At 37.2% G+C, this 24040-nt stretch overlaps 2 protein-coding genes across 5 annotated transcripts in view; one reads left to right on the forward strand and one right to left on the reverse strand.

Annotated features, from left to right (window-relative positions):
* Positions 1–624: 624 nt before the first annotated feature.
* LOC111871170 (protein phosphatase methylesterase 1) lies at positions 625–8936 on the forward strand. The gene is made up of 9 exons (XM_023864063.2): positions 625–855; positions 1108–1300; positions 1631–1740; positions 2901–3146; positions 4318–4383; positions 5249–5423; positions 6110–6293; positions 6989–7121; positions 8522–8936. The coding sequence occupies exons 1-9, from the start codon at positions 782–784 to the stop codon at positions 8538–8540; spliced, it is 1200 nt and encodes a 399-aa protein (XP_023719831.1). The 5' UTR covers positions 625–781; the 3' UTR covers positions 8541–8936.
* A 555-nt stretch (positions 8937–9491) lies between these two features.
* Positions 9492–24040, reverse strand: part of LOC111871167 (calcium uptake protein 3, mitochondrial) — a 101765-nt gene continuing 87216 nt past the window's right edge. For 2 of the 4 annotated variants that reach the window (XM_033754133.1, XM_023864055.2), the window contains 6 exons: positions 21676–21774; positions 17901–18115; positions 16656–16784; positions 14737–14894; positions 11129–11286; positions 9492–10187 (listed from right to left, as the gene is read on the reverse strand). In XM_033754133.1, coding sequence (XP_033610024.1) covers positions 10116–10187; positions 11129–11286; positions 14737–14894; positions 16656–16784; positions 17901–18115; positions 21676–21774 — 831 coding nt within the window. In that variant the 3' untranslated portion in view covers positions 9492–10115. The remainder of the gene's footprint in view (positions 10188–11128; positions 11287–14736; positions 14895–16655; positions 16785–17900; positions 18116–21675; positions 21775–24040) is intronic. The other 2 variants (XM_023864057.2, XM_023864056.2) reach the window with 1 other exon arrangement.

Here is a 24040-nt window from a genome sequence, read left to right on the forward strand (position 1 = left end):
TGTTGTTTTGGTTGCCACGAACGGGTCTTTCTCGGCTTCTTCAGCTATCATTTTCCTTTCATTTTCGATGTGTTCAGTTTTCTTGCTTTTTATCAGAGCTTTGTATCTTTTTCTTTTTTCTGCATATTCTTTTAGTTCGTTGCTATTCTGAGTTTGTCTTGCCCTGTGTAGTGCCTTTATTGTTGCTTTTCTCATATTGTAACATTCTGCATTGAACCATATTTTGGCCTTCCTCTCTTTGGCTGTTGGGGCAGCATTCTGCAGTATTTCAGTCATCTTCCGTGCGGCATCGTCGATTTCGTTTTGTTCTATTATTTGCATGATGTCCTCTTGTTTTCCCAATATGTATTTTTGGATTCTTCATATTTTTTTTTTTCAGGATGCTTGTTTCTGTTTTCGTTTGCTATTCTTTGCCCCCATATTTGAATCTTATGCTTATCGGTAGGTGTTTCCTTAGTGGTGAAGTTGATGATGTTTTTATTTTTTGTTGTTCTATTTCTATCTCGTTTCCTAATGTTACTACTAGCAAAAGGCAGAACTCCAAAGCACCACAACGTTAGTTTGCTGCCATAACATTCATTTCGTATTTGCCACAGATTACTAAACATTTGCGCCCGATTGCACCTGACAGAAGACCGTACTGGAACTGGAAGTCACGGATGTGCGAAAATAATCGTGTGAGACTGATTTGGGGTACAATTGTACAGTCAGAAGAAGGAACGAATGGTGGTATTGGAAAGGCTGTGGAATTTTGATATTTTGGTGTCTGCAGTTCATCATAATGTCAACATTGCAAAAGACGATTCTGAAAGCAAAATTGCCGCCAGTTGTGCCGGTTGCTTCATTAGGATCTAGGTTTGTGGATAGTGATTTTTAGTATTCCTAAATTGTGACATATCTTGATAGTGACTCTGGATACGTAATGCCCATAACGTTCTAAAATGTCAAATGTAGAACAGCAGCCAGATAGTTCCAATTTTAGAGTTTCTGTGTAAGCAGAATTAGTCTGTTTACACACAGCTGAACATATATATTAACGAGAGTAATGAATCTCAAAAGGTGGAAAGACATTTTATGTGTGTGGAATAAAAGCTTTGTCACTTACAGGGGTGCTCGGCGTAGTGGCTTTGGCAAAAAGAGAGACTATACACCAGTTCAATGGAGTCGTTATTTTAGTGAGCGACGTGATGTTGCTGTAGATGGAAACCAGTTTAGAGTGTATTGTTTGGGTGATAGTGGTCCACTGTTGGTGCTGCTTCATGGCGGTGGCTTCTCAGCGCTGACATGGGCCCTCTTCTCTGTAAGTTATTAATATGCAGAAAGTGTAGTAAGTGTGAAATTTATGCAAATTTCAGTTGAATTTTTATATTTTTTAATATCATGTCATTGTTATGTCATAGGTGCAACTATTTCTGTAAACTGTTCTTATAATTTGTATTCCTCCTACAGTCAGATGGCATATTTCTCGACTGCAAAACACATGGCAATTATCCATTTGCAGATCAGCTATTAAAATATGCCACATGGTTACAAACCTAAGTGTTTTATTTTCAAGTGTAGAATGGGTTTGCATCTCTTCCTAGTTGATTCTGGCATTGCATCAAACTGATAACTAAAACTTTCATTTCAGTCCTCTGTGACAAGTATGGTAGGTTGTCAAGTACTGGCTATTGACTTACGAGGTCATGGAGACACTATAACGACAAATGAAGAGGATTTGTCTGCAGAGACCATGGCAAGGTATCATTGTGTGAATACTGTACTTCTGTGCGCTCTGCTTGTTCATAACTGGTATTGTGAAGAGTGTAGCCAAGTCTGTCTGCATTTAATATACTCCTATCCCGTGAGCAGCCAGGGCAAAGTGTCAAGAGCATGAAGCTCACCACATAGTCTGAAATTACAATTTATTCTACTGCTATATCTTGTTACATTTTGTGGGGAGTAAAAAGGTAAAGGCAAAGCTATCCCTGTAACAGGCCAAGGAGGCCCATAGGGTTGAGAGATGATGAGGCTCCTGCATTTTTTAGACAGTCAGCTCACTGATGGCAGTGAGGTTGTCAGCCTTACATGCCAGCCACCCTTTACCCCCCCCCCCAACAGGAAGATTCCTGGGACTCACTTCTGTTGGAAGCTGAGCTGACCCCAGGGCCATAGCACAGCTGGAAGGACTAGGCAAATTGAAGAATCCAGTTACCTCATTGGGACTTGAACCTGCAACCTTCCTGCTTGTAGCATAGTGCCTCAACCAACTACACTACCACATACCCCTGTTACATTTGGTAAATATTCAAATCTGCAATTCTTGTATGGAAACTTTATATATGGCTCACAAACCCTTCTGTTCAGAAAGGTCAAGGGGTTGTAACCCCTTGGATGAAGTGGTTGGAGCATGAAGCTAACCACTCACTTTCATACGGTGCTGAGGTTTGAGGCTTTATTTACATCTCATATATTCATGTCATGGTACTTAAATACAGGGACAACTTTTCCTTTGTATTATGTGGTAGTATAGACAAGTAGAATTCTGATATTCAAACCTTTCTTCTTTTCTTATGAATATAAGGCTCTTTCTTGTGTTATTCTATCAGGCAGTCTTGTGGCAGTTGCGTATTCTGAAATACTAGGCATGACAATAAGAGTGTCATTATTGAATTTATGATTCGTATTTTGTTACATCATGTTGTGTAAATCATTATAGATAATATTTATTTTATTCCTGTCAACACAGCATTATTTCCATCGTGTAGAGTTTGCTGTCTAGGACATTTTATGCGTGTCAGCACAAGATCCTAGACAGCAAACTCTGCCTGCTGGAAACAGTGTTGTGTTGACAGGAATAAAATAAATATTATTTATAGTGAATTTAAGATTGCTTCATGAACATACCTATTCTTGTGTAGGGATGTTGGAGATATTGTAAGGACCCTCTATGACTCAGACCCACCTCCTGTAATACTGATTGGGCACAGTATGGGTGGAGCAATTGCCGTGCACACTGCCAGTGCTAACCTTATCCCTTCATTGATTGGTCTTGCTGTGATTGATGTTGTGGAGGGAACAGCCCTAGATGCACTGGCAAGCATGCAAAGTTTCCTTCGTGGACGACCAACACATTTTACATCCTTGGAGAATGCAATTGAATGGTGGTAAGGATTTCACATCATTCATTAAACTGGAAAACTTGTTCCATGATTAGTAATCGGTTATATATGGTAGCTTCAAAAAGTTCTGGGAAAGGAAACATTTTGAATATGCCACCACTAAGAAGACCTTAGATACAGTCATCATCAAGTACAGAAATATTCCAGAGTTTATACAGGTGTCTGTGTTTGAAACTCCCTGAAGTCATCACAAGCAACCTCCTGTGACACAGTCTTTGAAGCCACTTAAACCTTCAGTCCATACACGAAATGGTAACCCTTCAGATGGTCCTCCATCTTCTAAAAGAGGTAAATATAATGCAGTGAGAGAGTACAGTGAGTGGTGAAGCACTGCTTACCATTAAAAATTCTGTCTTCTGCAATATAATACCATGCAGTCAGATGAAAGTCAACTGGCATTTCAGAGGAACATATTTCCCCCATCTTCATGGTTGGAGTATAAGCCACACAAGAAATATTGGTTGACTTCCACCAGACTACATGGCAGTATATTGCAGAGGATAGACCTCTTCATAACCACTGATGTAAAAATCTTGAATCCACAGTTTATCATGTTTAGCAAGAAGCTGTTGCTCAAACGGTGACTGATGTGCCAGAGCACTGTCATGCAAGAGTACCCAGTCGTTGCCTGCCCACATTTTGGGATGGTACATGCACACTGCTTCCCACAGATGAACAAGCATGTTGTACCTCTTTCTGTTGACTGTAGCAGGCACCCTGAAGAATGCTCATGGTACTGATTGTTGGGCAGCCATCTGTACCATCTGATGACAGAGCACACCACCCGCACTATACATGTCTCATTGTCCCGATTCTGAAATGTTGCAAGTTGTATACTGCATGGGTTATCTTCCAGTTATCAGTGATTATCCTTGAACTCTTGATGCAGCTCACTTTATCTGGGTCATGTTTTGTTCTCCGAACACTGCCCGATTTATCTGCACTGTTTCTGTTACCAGTTTTTCTAGTAGCTCCCAATACCTGATGCTGATCGCTCTGTGAAAACTTCTGTGCATAATTTTCTCCTTTGGGACTTATACCGTCTGAATAGGAACTGAACAGTTCTACTGTACATGAACATACATGCCATAATGTCACTATTTCATTCTATCACAGAGCTTTCTATAACTACAGAAAACTTGTATTTGTTTTGCAGTATACGAAGTGGACAAGTGAGAAATATTGAGTCTGCAAAAGTTTCCATGCCTGGACAGATTAAAAAGTAAGTGTTCAATGGTTGATACAGAGTATTTATAAAGATACTGTTTCCTTTAACCCTTTCACTGCTATGAACAGAACTCTTCTGCCACAGGGAAAAGCACAGAATAAATACAGAGAAAGCTTGTCTGCAAAATATACTGAGTGTTATAACACTGTTTCTCATGAGAAATTCTATTACAGCAAAATAAATGTAGGAAATGAATGTCTTAACTCCTTATTCATCACATTCAGTTCATGAATTTGCATTAACACCTCTCAGATGTCTCTTTATTGATATTAATAAGGGGAATAATGATTTTTCACTTAAACAGTTTTTGAAGGAAGATGCTTCTTTTTGCAATATGAGAATTTCATATTTCCATACAGAGATGAAATATTTCATGGATCTAAAAATTCTGTCACATGAATATTGGCTAACATGCAGCTTATTTATGTTATTACTTACAGCAAAGATGCCAATCAGATTATAAATCCAAAATAATTTCAGTGCAAGGACTGTTTTAAAATGAAGTTAGAGAACAAGTGTGCATCTTTCCGAGAAACTGAGGATGCTCAGAACTTTTCAGTATCCAGTGAATTAGAGCATGTAGCATAGCCATTTTGATCTGATATGTCGCAAAACTTTAATTGAGTACCTCCCGTAGGAATCTTCAGGAGGCATAACCACAGTTAAGAGCTTTAATTTTATCTCTGAAAATTGTGATATTAACATTTCATATTTGATTGCAGTAACTAGTTTAGTAGATTATGACATAATCATTTACTGTGCCTGTGACATGGAATGGATGTTTGAACTTCAATGAAAAACACTAAAATATAATTTTTATATGGTTTACCACAATGATGTTCTGTGACCTGTATTTCAGTAGTAAGTCGGGTAAACTTGCGACAAATGATATAGATACATATGTACCTGTGGGCCAAGTGGATGAGCGGCAGAGTGCATTGTCTGGCGATGCCATTTGGGAAGAAGTAATTGAAGCCTCAAACAGTGAAGGTCATACAGCGGTTGCAGATGTCTTCAAACATCCATCTGCTTTGGTATGACAATGTACTGAACAAGAATTTAATAAAACCATTTAATTCTTCTTCTTCAGTTGCTATTGGCTAGTTACCTAACCTAACCTAACTCAAGACATTGCATTAAATTTGTAACAGCACTTCCCCTCCCCCCTTAGTTCTGTACTTTAATGGGAGCATAATGTTCATGTTGAACTGAAGATGACAAGCCGGTGAGGCGTAAATGTTACAGTATAATAGTTAACATCCATGCCTGAGGTTTTTCAGTTATATTCAGTCAATTCAGGCAAATGTGTGGCTGGTGCCTTACTTCCATATGCTTTTCTGTTATTCTTGATAATTCCTACATTTCATTTGAAACTATAGAGGTTATACTGTTTTACTTAATACAGCATCATTAACCAGCCAGTCAGTCAGGCATTGTCAGTCAACGTATTATTTATCATTGTACATTTAATTGTGAGATTATGTACTTGATGCTGTTTTACTTAATGGTGTACAATTGTTGAAAATGAATCTTCAGCTTTTCCTGACATTACCCTGGATTTTGGCCTCATTCCATCTTGTTCTGCATATTCTGAACAACACTTTGTTCCCACATTTGTTGGCGTCTCCCTCTTGGCCTGCTTCCCTCATATCCTTAATTTTCTATCCTCTATAATGTCTCATCTGACTGTGAATTGTCTATAGTACAGTTTCCTTTTCAGGCAGACAAAGACAGTCAGACATGGAGGTACGTGTGGCGAATAGATTTGGGTCAGACAGAGAAACACTGGTCTGGCTGGTTCAAAGGCTTATCTAACACATTCCTTAATTGCCCTGTACCCAAAATGCTGCTTTTGGCTGGAATTGATAGACTTGACAAGGATCTAACTGTTGGTCAGATGCAAGGTGAGCCATGAATCTTAAATAGGGAGGTGTGAACTGTATGTCCTTTTGAGATAAACCAATTTTTGGATAAATTTAAGTTAGTTAACAAACATATTTAAAAAATAAATAATTTCTTATTTCTGGGCCAGTTCAATCTCATTCATTTTGTTATATCCATTTGTTTCACAACCATTTTAATATTATCTTCCTATCTGTGCCTAAATCTTCCATGAGATTCTCCAATAACAGATTTATATGCATTATGCCCCCCACATGCTGCATGTGCCACATGTACAGTCCTTCAAGTATTAATAGTACTAAGCAAAGGCAAAGTTGTCCCTGTGCTTAATTATGCACCATGGCGCCAGGAAGACATTTTAGGGAGTGCAAGTATAGCTCTACCATTCTTGACCTTGCCTTTTTACCCCTGGGGAAAGAACCCCAGTACCCATGGGATAGAAGCCTAAGTGGGCCTAAGAGCCAGTGTGGACGCTGTGGAGGAGAGAAAATCTTGCCTCTGCAAGGAATCAAACCACAACTGTTCAGCCTGAAGCCCATTACTGTCTGAGCTATCCTGGCTCCAGTAGCAATTAATGTACTAGATGAGGTGAATAAATTGTGACATTGCTTGCTGTATAATTAAGCATTTTCTATTGAAATAGTTTGCCTGTCATCACTAGAACACAAGTATTTACATGTCTGTATTTTATCTGCAGGCAAGTTCCAGATGCAAGTGCTCCCACAGTGTGGACATGCTGTGCACGAAGATGTGCCAGACAAGGTTGCTGAAGTCCTGGCTACTTTCATGGTCAGACATAAGTTTGCAGAACCAGAATCCAGTTTTGAAAGGTTTGTTCTCTCTTGCAGATAAGAGTAAATCTGAACCTATTAGTGTATATCTATACAGTCTGTGTGAGGGGAATTTATAAAAAGTATTAAAATTGAAGATTTCTGTCTTCTAGTTCACTGAAAGTGAACTAATGTTTTGGAAGAACATCATTATAAGTTTATACTCATTACAGCAAGACACAGATGTTTTGTACAAGATTTGTAAATATGTTAAGAAGTTCCATTAGAAATGTGTAATGTGGTAGTAATCAATGCTGAAAGAAGAAGTTACAATTAACTTTGAAGTTTATATAAATTAGAAGTGTCAACTATCAATCAGTTAACATCAGTTGATAAACAGCTAGTTATTCGGTAAATTAATTGTAAATTATTTTATTGATAAACTAGTAATGTACCTGTAATTTCAAGTCTCAACCTACAAAGGAAAACAAAGGAATGTTTTTCAATATGACATTGCAGGTGAAAATCAGTGATCTGGGTTTGTGGTACTAAGACATCTTTTGAGGTTAAAACTAGTAAAAAGTAAATTGAATATATTTCAGATACCTGAAGCTAGTTTTTCAGAATGGCATCCTAACTGTCTATTGTAACTGAATGATCAACTAATGGAATTGATATTCACTACTCTAAAAATTCTTACTCTGTCATCTTTGTATATTTATTCACTACTATCTTTTGTGGTCGATAGCATGGATCAATATTATTTTGTATCTGATATACATAATAGAGACACTAGACAGGTACTCAACCTAAGTCTATATCAATCCTCAACTCGTTTGTCATTATATCAAAAAGGCTCAAATTATATGGGCGTCAAACTATTCATTTGTCTCCCACTAAATTTGAAGCAATTATATAAAGATATTAAGCAGTTTAAATTAAAACTAAAAGAATTCTTGACTTGTCACCCATTTTATACTGGGGATGAATTTTTGTATATACCAGTCAGTAAGCTTAACTGTATTCTGGTTCTGTTCTTATGTCTTGGCTTAGTTCTTTGTACTGCTTATTTATCTAATATGACTTTTCCACATCCTAAAGTATTTGGATTTTATGGAAATAATAGATGAGTAATGAAAATGAAAAAAGAGCTTGTACTGACACCTGAAACCTGTGAGTTCTACTGTCTTGGTTCTGTGTTGTTTTTGTAAACTGGGGGAGTTTTGTTGTATATATATGGTTGATATGTTCTTTTTTATTGTTTTATATTATGGATGCCTTGATTTGTTCCTCTGGGAATGGAATGTTTGTTTTTTGATCTGATTCATTCTATATCCAATGGTTGTTTCCCAGCCTGTATCTGGATCTATTTTGAATTTGAAATAAATTGAAATTGATAGCAAAATAATTACTGATTGTGACAGCATTGATTTTAATTAATTAAACTGATTTGTTTGCAGGACCTTCCCAGCCTGTTGAGGAAACTGTGGAAGGAAACTTGTTTTGTCACGTCCTCCAGTTGAACTACTGGAGGTGCTGTTGTCCTAATTGCATAATTCTATTATAGTAAACCTGTGCCAGTGAAACATTTGTGAAAGTGTTCATATTGTTTTCCCCTTTTGTCATGTGGCACATGAATCCAGACTACAGAATAACAATGTATTTAATGTAAAAATGTTCATAAATAGAAGGAACATGTCAAGGACAATGTCAAAACGAACAAATGATGAAACAAAGAAAGGTGATGGGTAGTAAAACCGAGCCATACCAAAAACACCCCGGAGAGCAGCGCAGTCTGCTGACATGATAGAGGAATAACTAAAGTTAGTTTGTGAAAACATGAAATGATGTATAAATAAATAATGCTAAACTTTCTGCATATGATTTTTCTTTATACTTTTCTATCAGATAATCCACAGGTTTTCCAAAAACTATTAATCCAAGTTACTTATAAGTAAAACAGGTACAGGTATCCCTGTACTTAATTAAGCACCAAGCCATGAAGACATATGGCAGAGTGGAGGTTACCTCCATCATCCCTAATCCTCAGCACTAGATGGAGGTGAGTGATGAATTTCACTTCCTGGCCACTTTACCTCTGAAGACACTGAAAATGATAGCCATTGGAGAGGAGGCTGGGTGGGGCCCATGGCCAGTCTGGAAGCTGTGGAGAAGAGAAAAAAATCTCTTGCCCCTGCCAGAAATTGAACCTGATTCCTCATTCATCCAGTCTGTAGCCTAGTTACTACACTGAACTATCCTGGCTCCTCCCAAGTTAATTATATTGAAAATTGTTTGTGTTCAGTTAGAATCAGTAGCTGTCAACTAGTGTGCCTGATTTGTGTCCTGCAGCTACCCAGCTTCAATCTTGGACACAGCACCCTCAGTTCTTTTGAGGTTTTCATGGCCTTCATCAATCATTCCAATGAATGTCTTTTTTTCATATTTTATATTGAATCATCAATCACTTGTGTAAAGATACAGAATTTGTCATGGTTATTGTTTGCATACATACTGGTACCATTTGAAATGCTATTATAAATCACATTTGTCTGAGGTATTATACCTACAAAGTGATACATAAATGGACCCAAGGCATTTGTTTCAGTTTATTAATAAACAGTACCTTATGCCTCTTCCCTCGTGCGTGGAACCAAACTCGGAGCAGGAATGGAAACAGCAAGGACAAGCATTCATATATCTGTTTTTGTATAAACAGTAAAAAAGAACTGTATGTGAGTCTATAGTACACATCTTTTGAAGGCCTCCACTTGTATTTGTTGAGCTGGAGTTTTGTGATTGTATATGGAATTAGGCACATCTTTGTTTTGATAGGTAACTGTTGTGCTGAAACCAATTAAATGTTTTTCTGCTGAACACTTCCAACAGTGGGTGACTTCATGTAGTGTATGGAGTCAAACAAAACTTGATTTATATAAAGTGATCAGAAATATGAAAAGAACCAGAGTTTTCTCACACTTCATTCAAATTGGAAACTCATGAGCCAATATAACTGCACACTTTTATGATTAATCAGATACATGCAGTTTTCTCTTACACTGGCGTCTTCATTTCTTGCTTCACGCATGACTTAAAAGCATCCCAGCCTTCATTCTTGGCATATGACTGAAAACATGAATGTACACCAGAATTTCAGTTATAAAAACCAATTCAGAAGGTTCATGCTGAATTTCTGAAAACCACAGATGTTAATATGACATAAAGTATATCCTACCTCAATTTGTTTTTTGTCCTTATCGGTTTTTTTTTCTAGTTGGGTGGGACTAAGTCCCTTGTACTGCAGCCATTTCTGGCCTATTGTACCAGCCGATAGGTGAGGGTGATTGTGGGGCAATTGGTGGAATGAAGATTGGCAGGGGAAACCGAAGTACTCGGAGAAAACCTGCCCCAGCGCCATTTTGTCCACCACAAATCCCACTTGACCAGACCTGGGATCGAACCCGGGCCACCACGATGGGAAGCCAGCGACTAACCGCTTGAGCTATGGCATGGCCTTATCAGTAGGTTTTATTTGGGTCTAGGAAGAAACTACTTATTTCCATAAACTGCAATAACTGATTTGTCTTCATAATGGAGCTGCATTGTGTTTTCTGCTATGTAGTAACTGATGTTTAAAATATTCTTTAGGTGACTTTCAGGATTCAGAAGCTTATGTCACCCCCATAATCTCTTAAAATCATAAATTAATTATAAACTGGATTTGTCATGGTGTGTCTCATTTTATATTTTTTTAAATATTCCCAAAATAATGTGTTATGAAATGTGAGTCAAGGTAAACTAGACCTGTCTATGTCCAAGCATCATGCTATGAAGGCATATACAAAGGTGGAGGTAAAACTTCATACATCACAGGTATCAGGACTGAATAAAGGCGGGTGGTTAGCTTCTTTCTCCAGCTGCTTTAGTCCCAGGGACAGTCTCTGGTATTGATGGGACTGAATTCATGACTGAGCTCTCTCCAGCTCATCATGAAATTGGTGAATTATTTAAGAATGTGAAGAAAACATGTCAGACCTTCTTTCAATACTGAATATAATTGCTCATACCTTAAATCCCCTGTGGAGCCTGTCTTTCATAATTGCAATGAACTCCCTGTAACTCAGCTGCCCATCTCCATCTTCATCAAAGATCTGGAACACAGTGTGCACTAGATGGCGACTCAGGCTGGTTCCAGTGCAAATTTTCACTGCACGCATGAATTCATCTGGGAACATTAAGATCAAACCACAGTTTAAATCAATATACACCAAGAGAACAAATATATGATTTTAAATATTTAATACATTTTATCAGACCAGAATGCAAGAGAGAATTACAGTAGAACTTGGTTATAACGTCATCAAAGGGACCTAAAAATAGTGTCGTTATAAACGAATGTCGTTGTAACCGAAATGGGCACTTCCACAGTAGCCTTATGTTAGTCACGTAAAAATCTACCAAAAACCGAGTTAAAATGTTGCATTTTTTAGTGGAATACGTAGTTAAGTACAGACTAACGTAACATTAACGTGGAATTGCCCAAATGTGTAATATCAAAGACATATTACAGCGCTTTTCACTGACAATACACACCCCACTAATACTGTATATTAAAGGTAGGCCTACTCACCAAGTTACAGTAGATTACATCAATTGTTGTGCCTTACTGTACCTTGATAGGAGTACAGTAATCAGTTATCTTCATCTGTTTCCTCTTACTTGCCCAATACACACTTTCTAAATTACGTTCGATATCCATATCAGAGAAATTCAGGAATGAAAATGACGTTACATACGAGGTTGATGCATTTGTGCATGTCGTACTAAGCAAGGTATAAAAACAGTTGTTTTATGAGGAATTAGTTCGTACCATTGAATATTTGACGCAATAGACAAGGTGTCGCAGAAACCGATGTTGCTATAACCAAGTTTTACTGTATATAATAAAATGCAAATATTTATATAAACATGTGGAATGACTTACAGACTTCGGTCCAGGGGTATTATTATTTCTTCCTTATTCCATTACATCTATAGTAGGCTAAAGCCTTAGATACAGAATTGTGTCAATTTATCTTGCTAATACTATCAAGCAATTGTCAAAAAGACTTATAATATATGACAGTGTTTGTTTACATCATAATACAATTACTCTCTAGCACAATACACTCAAAATTATCATTTAAAATAAAAATTTAAGATAAAAGTTTCTGTCAGAAGTAACAGACTATTTTGGTCATATAGCTTTAACATACACAACAACTCCAACATATAAAAACATTCAACTATAAGTATGGTTATCGTACATCCACGATGATTATCCATTTACTGTACTACTCAACATCCTATATATTTATATAGTTATATAACCATTATCTCTTAAAATATTCATCCAGTGTATAAAAAGAATTTAAATAAAGAAATTCCTTTAAATTGTTTTTAAACTTATTTATATCATTAGAAGTTATTTTAATTTTATTAGGTAGTGCACTGTAAATCCTTAAGGCCATGTGAATTACCCCACTACCATATTTCGCCAAATTTACCTGGCTCATGTGTATATCCATATTATGTCTAGTATTTATTTCATAGTGATCCCTTTGTATCAAATATTTCTATATTTTTTACTACAAACATCAGCAGAGAGTATATATATACTGTGATCTGAAAGGAAATATATTCATATTCCTAAACTGTTCTCTGCATGTGTTGAGTTACGCCAAAACAGTATTCCATATGTCATAACAGAATGGAAGTATGAATAATAAACACTTTTTAATGTCTTTACAGACACCACTGGTTTTACATTTCTTATCATCTAACAAGCTGTATTTAACTTCTTTATTATCTCATCTATATGTCTATCCCACATTATATCATTTTGGATAGTCAGGCCAAGAAATTTTATGTGATTTGTATTTAATAAAACCGTTCCTATGCCTCCCATATCTCTTAACTACACTATTTTTTACAGTGAAGTTTATATAATATGTTTTCATTATATTAAGTGACATTAATTTTTTTTAAAACAGTCCTCCAGTACCCTATGTACTTCATTTATTGTATTTTTAAGTTTTACTGGATTGTCTTGAGAGATTAAAAAACTGGCATCATCAGCAAATAGAATGAGAAAACTCTTACTCTCCAAAATCTTGGATAGGTCATTTATATAGTGGTCCCAGTGTCGACCCTTGTGTGTCACCATTAGTTACTTTAACCCGTCGAGAGTTTACTACTGTTTGTCCCATTGGAGACAGCAGTTCTCTGTTTTCTATTCAATAGATATGACTTATATATGTCGTATTGTTTGTCTTTTATTCCATAATACCTCAATTTATTTAATAATATATCATGGCTAACACAATCAAAACCCTTTTCTAAATCACAGAAAATCCCACAGACTTGTATTTTTAATGAGTCTAGTATTCCAGAGATAAGTCTATAAATTGCATTTTCAGTCCCTTGATTTTCTCTGAATCCAAACTGGTGGTATTTGCTTAATATACTGTAACGTGTCGGGAATCCAGAAGAGTAACTTCTATGGAAACGCTAGAATAGACCGTTGCATAGGAAGTAACAATGGCGGCACTGCAGTCCCAACAGTGAGCCGTTGTGTCGAGAACATCGAATCTCCACGGTTACGATGAATACGCGAAGCGTTCCCACAGAGCCAACGCAATAACAATGGGTCATTGCGTAGGAAACGCGGAACCAACAAAGCAACGTTTCCACTGCTATAACAGAGGGTTCATTTGCCTAGCAGCGGCCGAGGGGATAAATGCCTAGCTTCGGCGAGAAGCAGTCAGTCTCGATCCAGCCTTCGAAGAAGTGAGTCTTTGTCCAGCCGTCGAAGAAGAGTCTTAGAACAACCACCAGAGAAGAGAGTCCAGTATCGCCGAGACATTGTGAGCAGTCATTGTAATACTGCAAGTGATGACAATTGCAAAGCGTGTGTGTACAAGAGAAGAACAATAAAGGTTCTACTGGGTTGAGACCTACGTGGAAGTTATTTGTAGTGTGACAATACTATTGTCATGCAAATGTTTTAACAATCTACTGTCCATTACCTTCTCAAATATCTTACTAACAGATGTCAATACGGATATAGGTCTGTAATTTGATTCTAAGTTTTTATCGCCTTTTTTGTAAATTGGTACAATTGTAGCCTGGGAATATACCCTCATGCATAGCTCTGTTACATAAGTAACTTATAGGTTCACTAATAAAGATTTTACAGGCTTTGAGTATATTATTCAAAATTTCATCATATCCATGGGTTTGACTAGATTTTAGGGACCTTTCTATTTCCCTACTCGTAGTTTTTATAGTTTTTATGCTAGTTAGTATTTGAACTGATATGAATTATTAGTTTTGTTTAGAATAGTTTAAAAATTTAATATGAAAACACTGTAAAACTAAGATGACTACAGACAGCAGTGCAGTATGATTAGATAGAGAACAGTTAGAATAAAGAAGAGTGATAACTGGAAAGTGACAAAAGGAAAAGGAAAACTCAAAATAAAATGAATTATCTGTAACATATAAGAACTGTGTCTCTAAATAAAAATATTTACATGCAATAAAATATAACACTATCAGAGGAGACTGAAGTTATGCACTTTAAATTGAGTGCACATCAGATAGATGTGGGACAATCACATGAACGGCTCTTTACCTTTAGAGATAGAGTGATCTGCAAGTGTGTACATTCTCATAGCAATAGTGAAGTCTTCCAGGTTGTTAAGGAATTGACAGAAAACCCTGAACTCTTCAAATGTGATTCCTTTCTCCTCCTTGATTCGGTCTAGTAAGCGATCCAAGTACATATCATACCTGAAATATGACAGAGAATATGTGTAAGTTACAACTGCACCAAGTCAATGAAACTGCTACAATATTCACAAGTAAAGAGACATGAAGAATGAACAGAAATGAAGTCTCTCATCAAGCAGAGCAAGGATTGAGAGCTGTTACTTTTAACTTCTTTATCTTTCTGCAAAAGTTCTGTATAATTATTAAAACATTACAAGGGCAAACTGAAGTTACTGAAATGTTCACTTGTTGAAGATGAAACCGTACACATGTCTGATAATTGGAGGAAGTGATTCAGAACACTTGCTAACCTGCAAAGAGTTTGGTGTGACAGATGATGTTTATATACCACAGTGAAATTAAAGCTCAGAACCTGGAAAAGTGGGAACTATGAACTTCAGAAACACTTGAGACAAATAACTTCAGTTAAGTGGACAGACAAACCAACAACTCATTAGTGTCAATTACATATAATAGAACAGACTTATGTTGGACTTAATATTTGAAATACGACAGAGTATATGGAAGTAGTTGACTGCAAGGAATAAAGACAATCAGAGTCTATATATCTGTACACTTATTTTCTTGATGTTGAGCTTGCTGCAGCAGACTGTATCAGCAATCTGTTGCAAATTCTGAATTCACCTACTTCGGACACCAATGGAATGCATATGTTCAATGAGTAAGATGCTGCAGGACTTACATCCAGGGGATACATGACTCCAATCCTGATTGATAGGAATTTTCATGGTTCTCCTCAGTCTCAAGCAAATTTTGAGGCAAGAAAGTAAGTGTCATACATGAGGGAGTACAGTAGGAGTGATGTAAACCTCCATGGATACTGCATCTCAGACCCATACAGAGATAAGTGGCTAAGTTTATAATCAAGATATTTTACTCCAAAGGTTATGTCCTTTACACCAACTGGATAACCTACTCTCTCATAGGGCCATGCCACAGCTCAAGCAGTTAGTCGCTAGCTTCCTACTGTGGCAGCCCGGGTTCGATCCCGGGTCTGGTCAAGTGGGATTTGTGGTGGACAAAGTGGCGCTGGGGCAGGTTTTCTCTGAGTACCTCGGTTTCCCCTGCCAATCTTTATTCCACTAATTGCTCCACAATCACCCTCACCTATCATCTGGGGCTGGTACAATAGGCCAGAAGTGGCCGCAGTACAAGGGAATTAGTCCCACCCCACTAGCAATAAAAAAATACTCTCTCATAACAGAACCTCAATGATAATATCAAAGCCTGCTGATATTAGAAATTACCCCATAATGGCACTTACTGAACAGAAAGCTAAAGTGCTGGAACAGTACTGGGGTACCTCAAAATAGGCCATGACCACTTCCTTCTAGATCCCTCATTATTCTACATTCACAGTCATCCTACCATTTCATCTGATGCTATATAATCTCAGTGGCTGAGAGAACATCATGAAATAATAAAAATGTTTACCAGTGTATAGACTGAAAGTTCTGAGGTTGTTACAGTGAAAGGTATTTAGATTGCAGCATTCCTGAACCTAAATATGGAGACAGTATGAGCCTCAAATCCTTGCAGACAATGATGATGATACTATGATACCATGTAAAACCTCAGTCAGGGCACCTATATACCATTCTTATGACATATCTCAGTAATTATCCCACAAAAACTCTTCTATATTAATTATGGTTGTTGTATATGCAGAGTTTGCCTCCAAACAAACGTTCATGATGCCAAAAACTTAAAGAATTAAGAATTAATATTTATGTCATGCAGTTTTTATTGTAACGAGCATACTCATTGGTGTCGAGATGTGTGTAGCGTAGTAGTATCTTGGCAAAGTCGACTTCAGTAATAGTATCATGCCCCTTAGAAAATTCATGAAATTCTAATTCCAATACTTCGGTCTGAAGGTTCTCCATAAACCTGCAAAATTGTGAACATGCGTAAGTTTCTACTTAAATGGTATTAACTTTTATCTTATGATTTTCAATGAGGACCACACTGATAGGGCAAATAACATGCAACTGACAGAACAAGAAATGAACAAAATCTTAGTTGCCTGAAGTCTAGGCACTGTTACATGGATGGGAGAAAAATATTAAAATTGTTCCTACAGAAACATTTTTTAAAATGTAAACAGAAGTTGTTCATGATAAAATAAAATAATAGGATGTTTGAGAACATGGTGTTGATGAGAATATTTGGACCAAAGAGAGATGAAGTGACAGGAGGTTGGAGAAAACTCTTCACCAAGTATAATTAGAATGATCAAGGAGGATGAGGTGGGCACGGCATGTAGCACAAATGGAGAAGATGACTGCATGTAGGATATTCGTGGGAAATCCAGAAGGAAAGAGACCACTAGGATGGCAAAGACGTGTATGTGTGGACAATATTAAAATGGATCTTAAGAGATATAATGGACTGGATCATTCTGGCTCAGGATAGGGACAAGTGGAGGGCTATTGTGAACACAGTAATGAATTTCTGGGTTTCATAAATTGCTGGGAAGTTCTTGAGTAGCTGCACAACTACCAGCTTATTAAGAAGGGTTCAGCTCCATGAAGTTAGTTAGTTAGTTAGTTAGTTAGTTAGACAGAGAGTTCATGTTCACAACAATAACCTTCCAGGTTTCAAAACATGAAATTTCTTGGTCAAATAAATAACTATGAAATACTTGAGGGAGGTCCTGTAACATGAAGTTGGTTTGTTAGATTAAATCCATGGGATGAATGCCAATGGAAAAATCACCTAATTATCCCAGATTAAATGTAAATTGTGATTTACTATTTCAAACTTTATAGTTGAATGTATGGAAACAACAGTGATTTAATGTCTTAATGAACTGACCAACAGGAAGAATGTAATGGTCCATTTATAAATACTGAGAATATATATATATATCAAACAACAGATTTATTACTAAAAAAAATAAAATGTAAATTGCTCTAGTGATCAGCAAGACAACAACATGCTGAAACTGAAATCTGAAGGTATGAAAGCTCAACATCCATAATATTTTTGTTATTAGCATGTAACCTTTTGAACCCTTCAAAGCGAAATTCATCTTTCCCCTTCTTTCCAAAGAAATGAACAAGGAGTGTCGTGTCCACTACATGCTTCCTCTGGAGTCCCTGTTCATCATCCACATAATCCTCCACAAGAGGCTGAGGCTGCCTCTTGTCCTCTTCTCTAGGTATAGTTTCTGGTATCCCATGTTTCCCTTTCCAGGCATGACTGAATATTTTCTCCATCTGCAGCAGATTCACATGTTCAGTTCACAGTATATCATAGCTTCAGGACTTAAAAGTAAGTTGCAGAGAAGCAGGACAAAGGTATAAGCAGTAGCCACCAGATGCCACAGGGAACCAACAAGGCCTGTATTACAAGCAGAACAGAGTTAGCTCCAAGGAAAGAGAACAAATCTATTCAGCACCATACATAGGAATAAGGAAATACTTAACATGTTTGTACCAGAATGCAATTCTTGAATATTTTTATACAGGCCTCACAGGAATTCATAAGAATTTTGATTGACTGTGAGTAGCCATATCTGGAAAAATATAAACTTATATACATTCTTCCTGGTCAAATACAACAATTAGAATGTCTACCTTATGAACTGTGACAGCTGAGTGAATAAATAAGTGACTGATGAATGAATAGCCAGGATTTGATTCACAGTGGGAAAATGGCTTTTACTGCTCACCCCTACATCCAGACTGGCTCTTCAATCTAACTAGTCTCCTATGTAATGGAGACTGAGGTTGTTTCCCCACAAGTACAAAGGCTAGATCCTGAAGGCAACTACTCTAGATTATGAAGAGTCTTACATACATGCCTTTATATGCTTTCATGGCACACTGCTCAGATGCAGGGGCAAATTTACAATTTATTATTTGTCTCAAGGGTAAGAAGCATAATGAAACAGCTTTCTAACTATCACTAGGCAAAGAGATAAAACTTTTGAACTGGATCACTGAATTGCAGGTTCTGTGACTTATCCTGTGCACAGTTACAGAGAGAACCAAAGAACCATCCTGGTGTGAACATGCTAAGTAACTACCTTGTTAGTCAGCTCATACATAACCTACAAGGAACATAGGCACATGTACAGCCCCAGCAGCCCACACCTGAAACCGTATGCAGATATACACATGAATTCATCACAAATGTTTAGCCTCCCAGCATCAGGCTTAAAAGAAACACTCCTACAATTACAAAAATCTCCAATCACCTTTGATATTAACAAGTTTTTAGTTTTTAATTGACAGTGATGAAACATATTTTTGACTAGCACTGGTGCAGTCGTTTGTTTCTACCATCAATTGGTATTCATATGCAGAAATCCAAACTAACTGACATGTAAAATATAGAAAACTCATTTCAATTAATGATGGTATATTATGCAGTGCTTTTACCTTCAACACAACTGATCCTTGTACTATAATGATTAATACATTCTTTACACATAACAGACACTGAAAATTACTGGAAAACGTTGTAGTGCTTCACTAAATTGTATCAGGAACGTGTTTGGAAACAAAGGTGCTTCATAAGGGACTACAGAGCTCAGGGCGTAGCAGGGCTTCAACTGCTTTATATTATTTATATATAAATGCATTATTAAGCAAAAAGAAGTAAAGGTATCCCTGTAACAGGCTGTAGAGGCCCATATGGTTGTGAGATGTTGAGGTTCCCACATTTTCTAGACAATCAGCTCATAGATGGCACAAGGTTGTCGGCCCTACAAGCCGGCCGCCCTTTACCCCCAAGAATATTCCAACAATATTCCTGGTACTCATTTCTGTTAGAGGCTGAGTGCAAATAAGGATTCCAAAAATACTTTTATATAAAAGTACTGCTACTGCTCTCAGCATTCCAAGCCATTCAACTGCTCTGAAGATGGAGGCGCTACGTTCCTCCGAAACGTCGGCCAAAACGAAGAATACACGGTGCCTAAACCCAGAAGACGACTTTCTTCATTGTCATCGCCGTGAAAACCTCAAAACTTACATACTTTTATATAAATTATTATGTTATTTTATTATGCACCTTCTTCTTATTCGTTACTCACCATTATACTTACAGCACTTTCTGGTATTCCTTCTTGGTAACCAAACAGTGAAGTGCCTTAGATTCAGAATGTCATTGTCAACTGAACTCTGAAGTACAAGACAATGTTATTGAAAAATACAATTCCGATATAAGCACTTGAATTTTGAAAGGACTGGTCAGTTATTGAGTCATTTAGAAATGATGTATCAACTCCTGACGTTACTGGCATGAGATAAGCAGATGAGCATGAACAAAAAACTGGTGGGCTGAGAGATTCCACACAGTTGTCCTCAGTGTTTGTTCAGTGGAACTCTGGATGACAAAGCCAAGCTGGGAATGAAAAAACAGACTGCACTGGAATAACAAGGATTATAAAAACTGCTTTCACTTGGAAACAATGGCATCTCTCTGAAAACATCTGGAGTTTGAAGAAATTTAGGTCACCGGGATTCCAAGTTATACAGTATTCCATATGCTGAATCAACATTATTTACTTTACAGCTATAATTTATAGTAAATATTGTATAAAGTGAACATTTATGATGCTGAATTTTGGTACAGAACACAAATACTGCCACTGAATATTACTGTTAGTAAGTGATAAGTATACATGTATATAGTGAGATTCTCTGAGGGTGCACAGCAAAGCAGAAGGTCAGGCTGACCCATAAAGTTTAAGTTCACTTCACAGAAACATCTCCCAGAAAACTCACTGTATGCATGTGTGCAAAAAGACTCTATTGAAAATCCCTTCTTGAGAAAGTGACAATTGCTCAGGTTCTTACGAAATTCTCCACATTTCATGGAACTGGAAGGTTCATTATCATTTTCATAACAGGTCACTACTATATTCTATCCAGAGCCAGATGAACACAATCCAAATCCTCACACATCACTTGCTTATTTTAATATTACTTTCCTATTCTTTGTCTACATCTGTCAGGCAGTTTCTTCCTTTAAAAGTATTCCTACTAAAATTCTACAAGTATTTCTCGTCTTTCCCATCTCATCATCCTAGACCTGACCACCTTAATGATATCTGGTGAGGACTGCAAATAATGAAGCTCCATTTATATAACTTTATCCATCCACCTATTCTTCCCTCTCTCACAAGGTCCAAATATTCTTTTCAACTGCTGCTTTTTTTGCCTGGACCATTTAATGCATCAAGCATTCATTATGCAGGGATACAGCATGTCATAATAAGTAATCTGTTTCATTATTTCAATACAATTTACTTAAAAAAATGTGAGTGAATAACAGGCACTTTTGCCAGTTATTCATAAAGAAACGTGTCCTATGGAGAGTTCTATCTTCTGGGATATAACAACTGACATTCTGCAGGAACATGTCACCTCTGTGTTCCTCTGAAATATCAGCTGACTTTCAGTGAACTAAATGGTGTTATATCCCAGGAGACAGAATGCTACTTAACCATCCTCCATGTTCTATGTCATTGACAATGTAACAGTTAATCAAAGAAGCCATGGAATTACATCCACCTGTATCCTACAGCACTGTACCATTACTGAAATTTCATAAACTGTAAATAATGCTGATAGCTGTTATTATGGTTTAACCCAAAAGCAGTTACTACTGATTTTTCCTCCTCCAGATGTTCTCACGCTACCTGCTTGCGAGGCACAAACCGTGCAGAACTCGGGAACAGTTATCCAGCAAAATGTCACACTAAATGGTGGACTGACAAGCATCACTGGCAGCAGGAGGAGCAGCAAACCGAAAACAGGTGACTTACAAATGATGGTGATGACTGTTTCTTGGCCTTTAACTCTCGCTGCTTTTGTTTCTTGTCAGGGTAAATCACTAGCACTGAGCGCGCCACCAGCTTCATCAACTAAAGTAACATCAAAGTAACAAAGTAACAGACTTAAGTAGCTTGTTGTGAATAAATAAATTATTGTTTACACTTCCAGTGAAATAGATTTTGAAGTTCATAATAATAATTACACTTGAAATAATAATGAGGAAATAAATTAAAAATTAGTGTTATTATAATATAAACAATGACAAAAATTATAACACTGATAATACTGAACAAAACATGATGTCTAAGCAAAAACTGTACAAGGCATCCTCACATGTATAATTGAAGACAGCACAACAGGACATCATCGAAGGCTGTGATGAAACCGTTTAAAACTTTCACCAGGCAAAGAAATAATGACCAAATGGATGACATTTATAGACTGGATTTACTGAAGCTGTAAAGCTACGGAGCTGCTGATCTCGTGATTATACACCAGATTCTTCTTCTGAAGTTCTGAAGTTTTATCTCTGATCAGATCAAACCAACACCACCACTACAGCATAGAGTTTTCGAATGTGCAAAATATATGACAATCTTCATGATCAGAAACCCATATTAAACCTAGGTCCAGTGCCATAGCTCAAGCGGTTAGTCTCTGGCTTCCCACCATGGCCGCCTGGGTTCGATCCCAGGTCTGGTCATGCAGGATTTGTGTGGACAAAGTGGCAGTGGGGCAGGTTTTCTCTGAGTACTTCGGTTTACCCTGCCAATCTTCATTCCACCATTTGCTCCACAATCACCCTCACCTATCATCTGGGGCTGGTAGAATAGGCCAGAAGTGGCCGCAGTGCAAGGGACTTAGTCCCACCTCACCAGCAATAAAAAAAACCTAGGTCCAGGTGGCTGCTGCCATTAGCAATAGTTGAAACTCCCTCATGGGTGCTACCATTTCAAAAATGGATTTTACTGTCTCATCAAATAGTCAAAAAACAGGTAGCTTGATAATGTGGATATCTGTCTCAAACAGTTTTCAACTTTTCACTTCCACGTTAAACATGAAGACAAGAAAGGAATGTTGCTACAAATGAAAATATTATAGCTATTATTCTTTAGACATAGACTGGTAACACTGATCTGTCTTCAATAACCATCAAGTTTCATTTTGTTCTGCCCACATTTGTGTGAATTACAGGTGTTAAGAAGTCATTGTGTTTACTGAAATACATGTTGGGCTATACACTTGTTCTTAGATAATGCTGACTGAATCATATTTGCTGCTGTGTTTCAAGGTTTTCACGTGTACATTAATATTAGTGACCTGGTTCTAAATGTTGTGCTTTGTGATCTCGTGTATCAGACTCAGGGTTGCTTAAGATGATCCTGTCTTCAGATGAATAGATACTACGAATACTCACTTGAGTGTAATAAAACAAGGAATTAAATTATATATAATCTGAGACTGACCAAATTTTTCTGTGACTTCAAATGCAAAGTTCTGCTGAGATGCTAAATGAGAAAGGAGAATATTTGCAGGCAGATGGCGTAAGACCCCGAAAGTATTATACTGTTAAGACAGGGATATTACTTGTAATTTTAACATATTTTTAATATGCTATACATTTAATGGTAACTTCAAGGCATGTTACTGTATAGCGGAAAATTATATATGAACACTAATCATAAGTTACACAGTACTGCACAAATGCACACACTCACACAACAATATCACATATTGTAGTGGTTCTTCAACCAGCAAAACAAAATTTGCATAAATGCTATTCATATTCACAACATGCTCAGGCACAAAGACAAGGCGTTCATATGGCACCTACGCTCAATATCACTGGTTGGTAACATTGCTCCAGATAGCAACTTCCATTAGACTGATATAATAACACTTATAAACTTTCTTGAGAAAAAGTGGGCTTGTCCAAATTCCACCATTATGCTACAAAATAATAAGAGGATGTCAGTAACACATTTTCTTCGTTCTGTGCTAAAAGAGTAATGCTAAAATTACCCTGTGCCTAAGGACATCATATAGATACAGATGGGCCATGGAGGTAAAGCTCCACAAATTCTATGCCTCAGCACCAGATGGAAGTGAGTGTTTGACTTCATTCTCTGGCAGCTTTATTTCTGATGATGAAGCAAGCCACTGGATGGGACACCAAAGCTGGTGTGCTTTACTTACTGTCTGTGGCTGTAGCTTATCTCCTTGTCTTGAATAATGATGGTTAATGAAATTGTTATCTTGTATGTATGTATGTGTGTAAGGGGTGGGCCATAAAATCTGGCCCTTGCACTGCGACCTTCAATGATCTATTGTGTTTCCCCTTTGGATTGACCCTCT

Source organism: Cryptotermes secundus, unplaced genomic scaffold, assembly GCF_002891405.2.
Source record: "Cryptotermes secundus unplaced genomic scaffold, Csec_1.0 scaffold394, whole genome shotgun sequence".
Taxonomy (NCBI): domain Eukaryota; kingdom Metazoa; phylum Arthropoda; class Insecta; order Blattodea; family Kalotermitidae; genus Cryptotermes; species Cryptotermes secundus.

What these genes read in the sequence shown, in the direction of transcription:
- LOC111871170 (XM_023864063.2), top strand. Translation starts at nt 782, where the DNA reads ATGTCAACATTGCAAAAGACGATTCTGAAAGCAAAATTGCCGCCAGTT. An exon ending in GTTGCTTCATTAGGATCTAG is followed by an intron (nt 856 to 1,107) that starts GTTTGTGGATAG and finishes TGTCACTTACAG; the next exon opens with GGGTGCTCGGCGTAGTGGCT. An exon ending in AACTGTTGGTCAGATGCAAG is followed by an intron (nt 6,294 to 6,988) that starts GTGAGCCATGAA and finishes TTTTATCTGCAG; the next exon opens with GCAAGTTCCAGATGCAAGTG.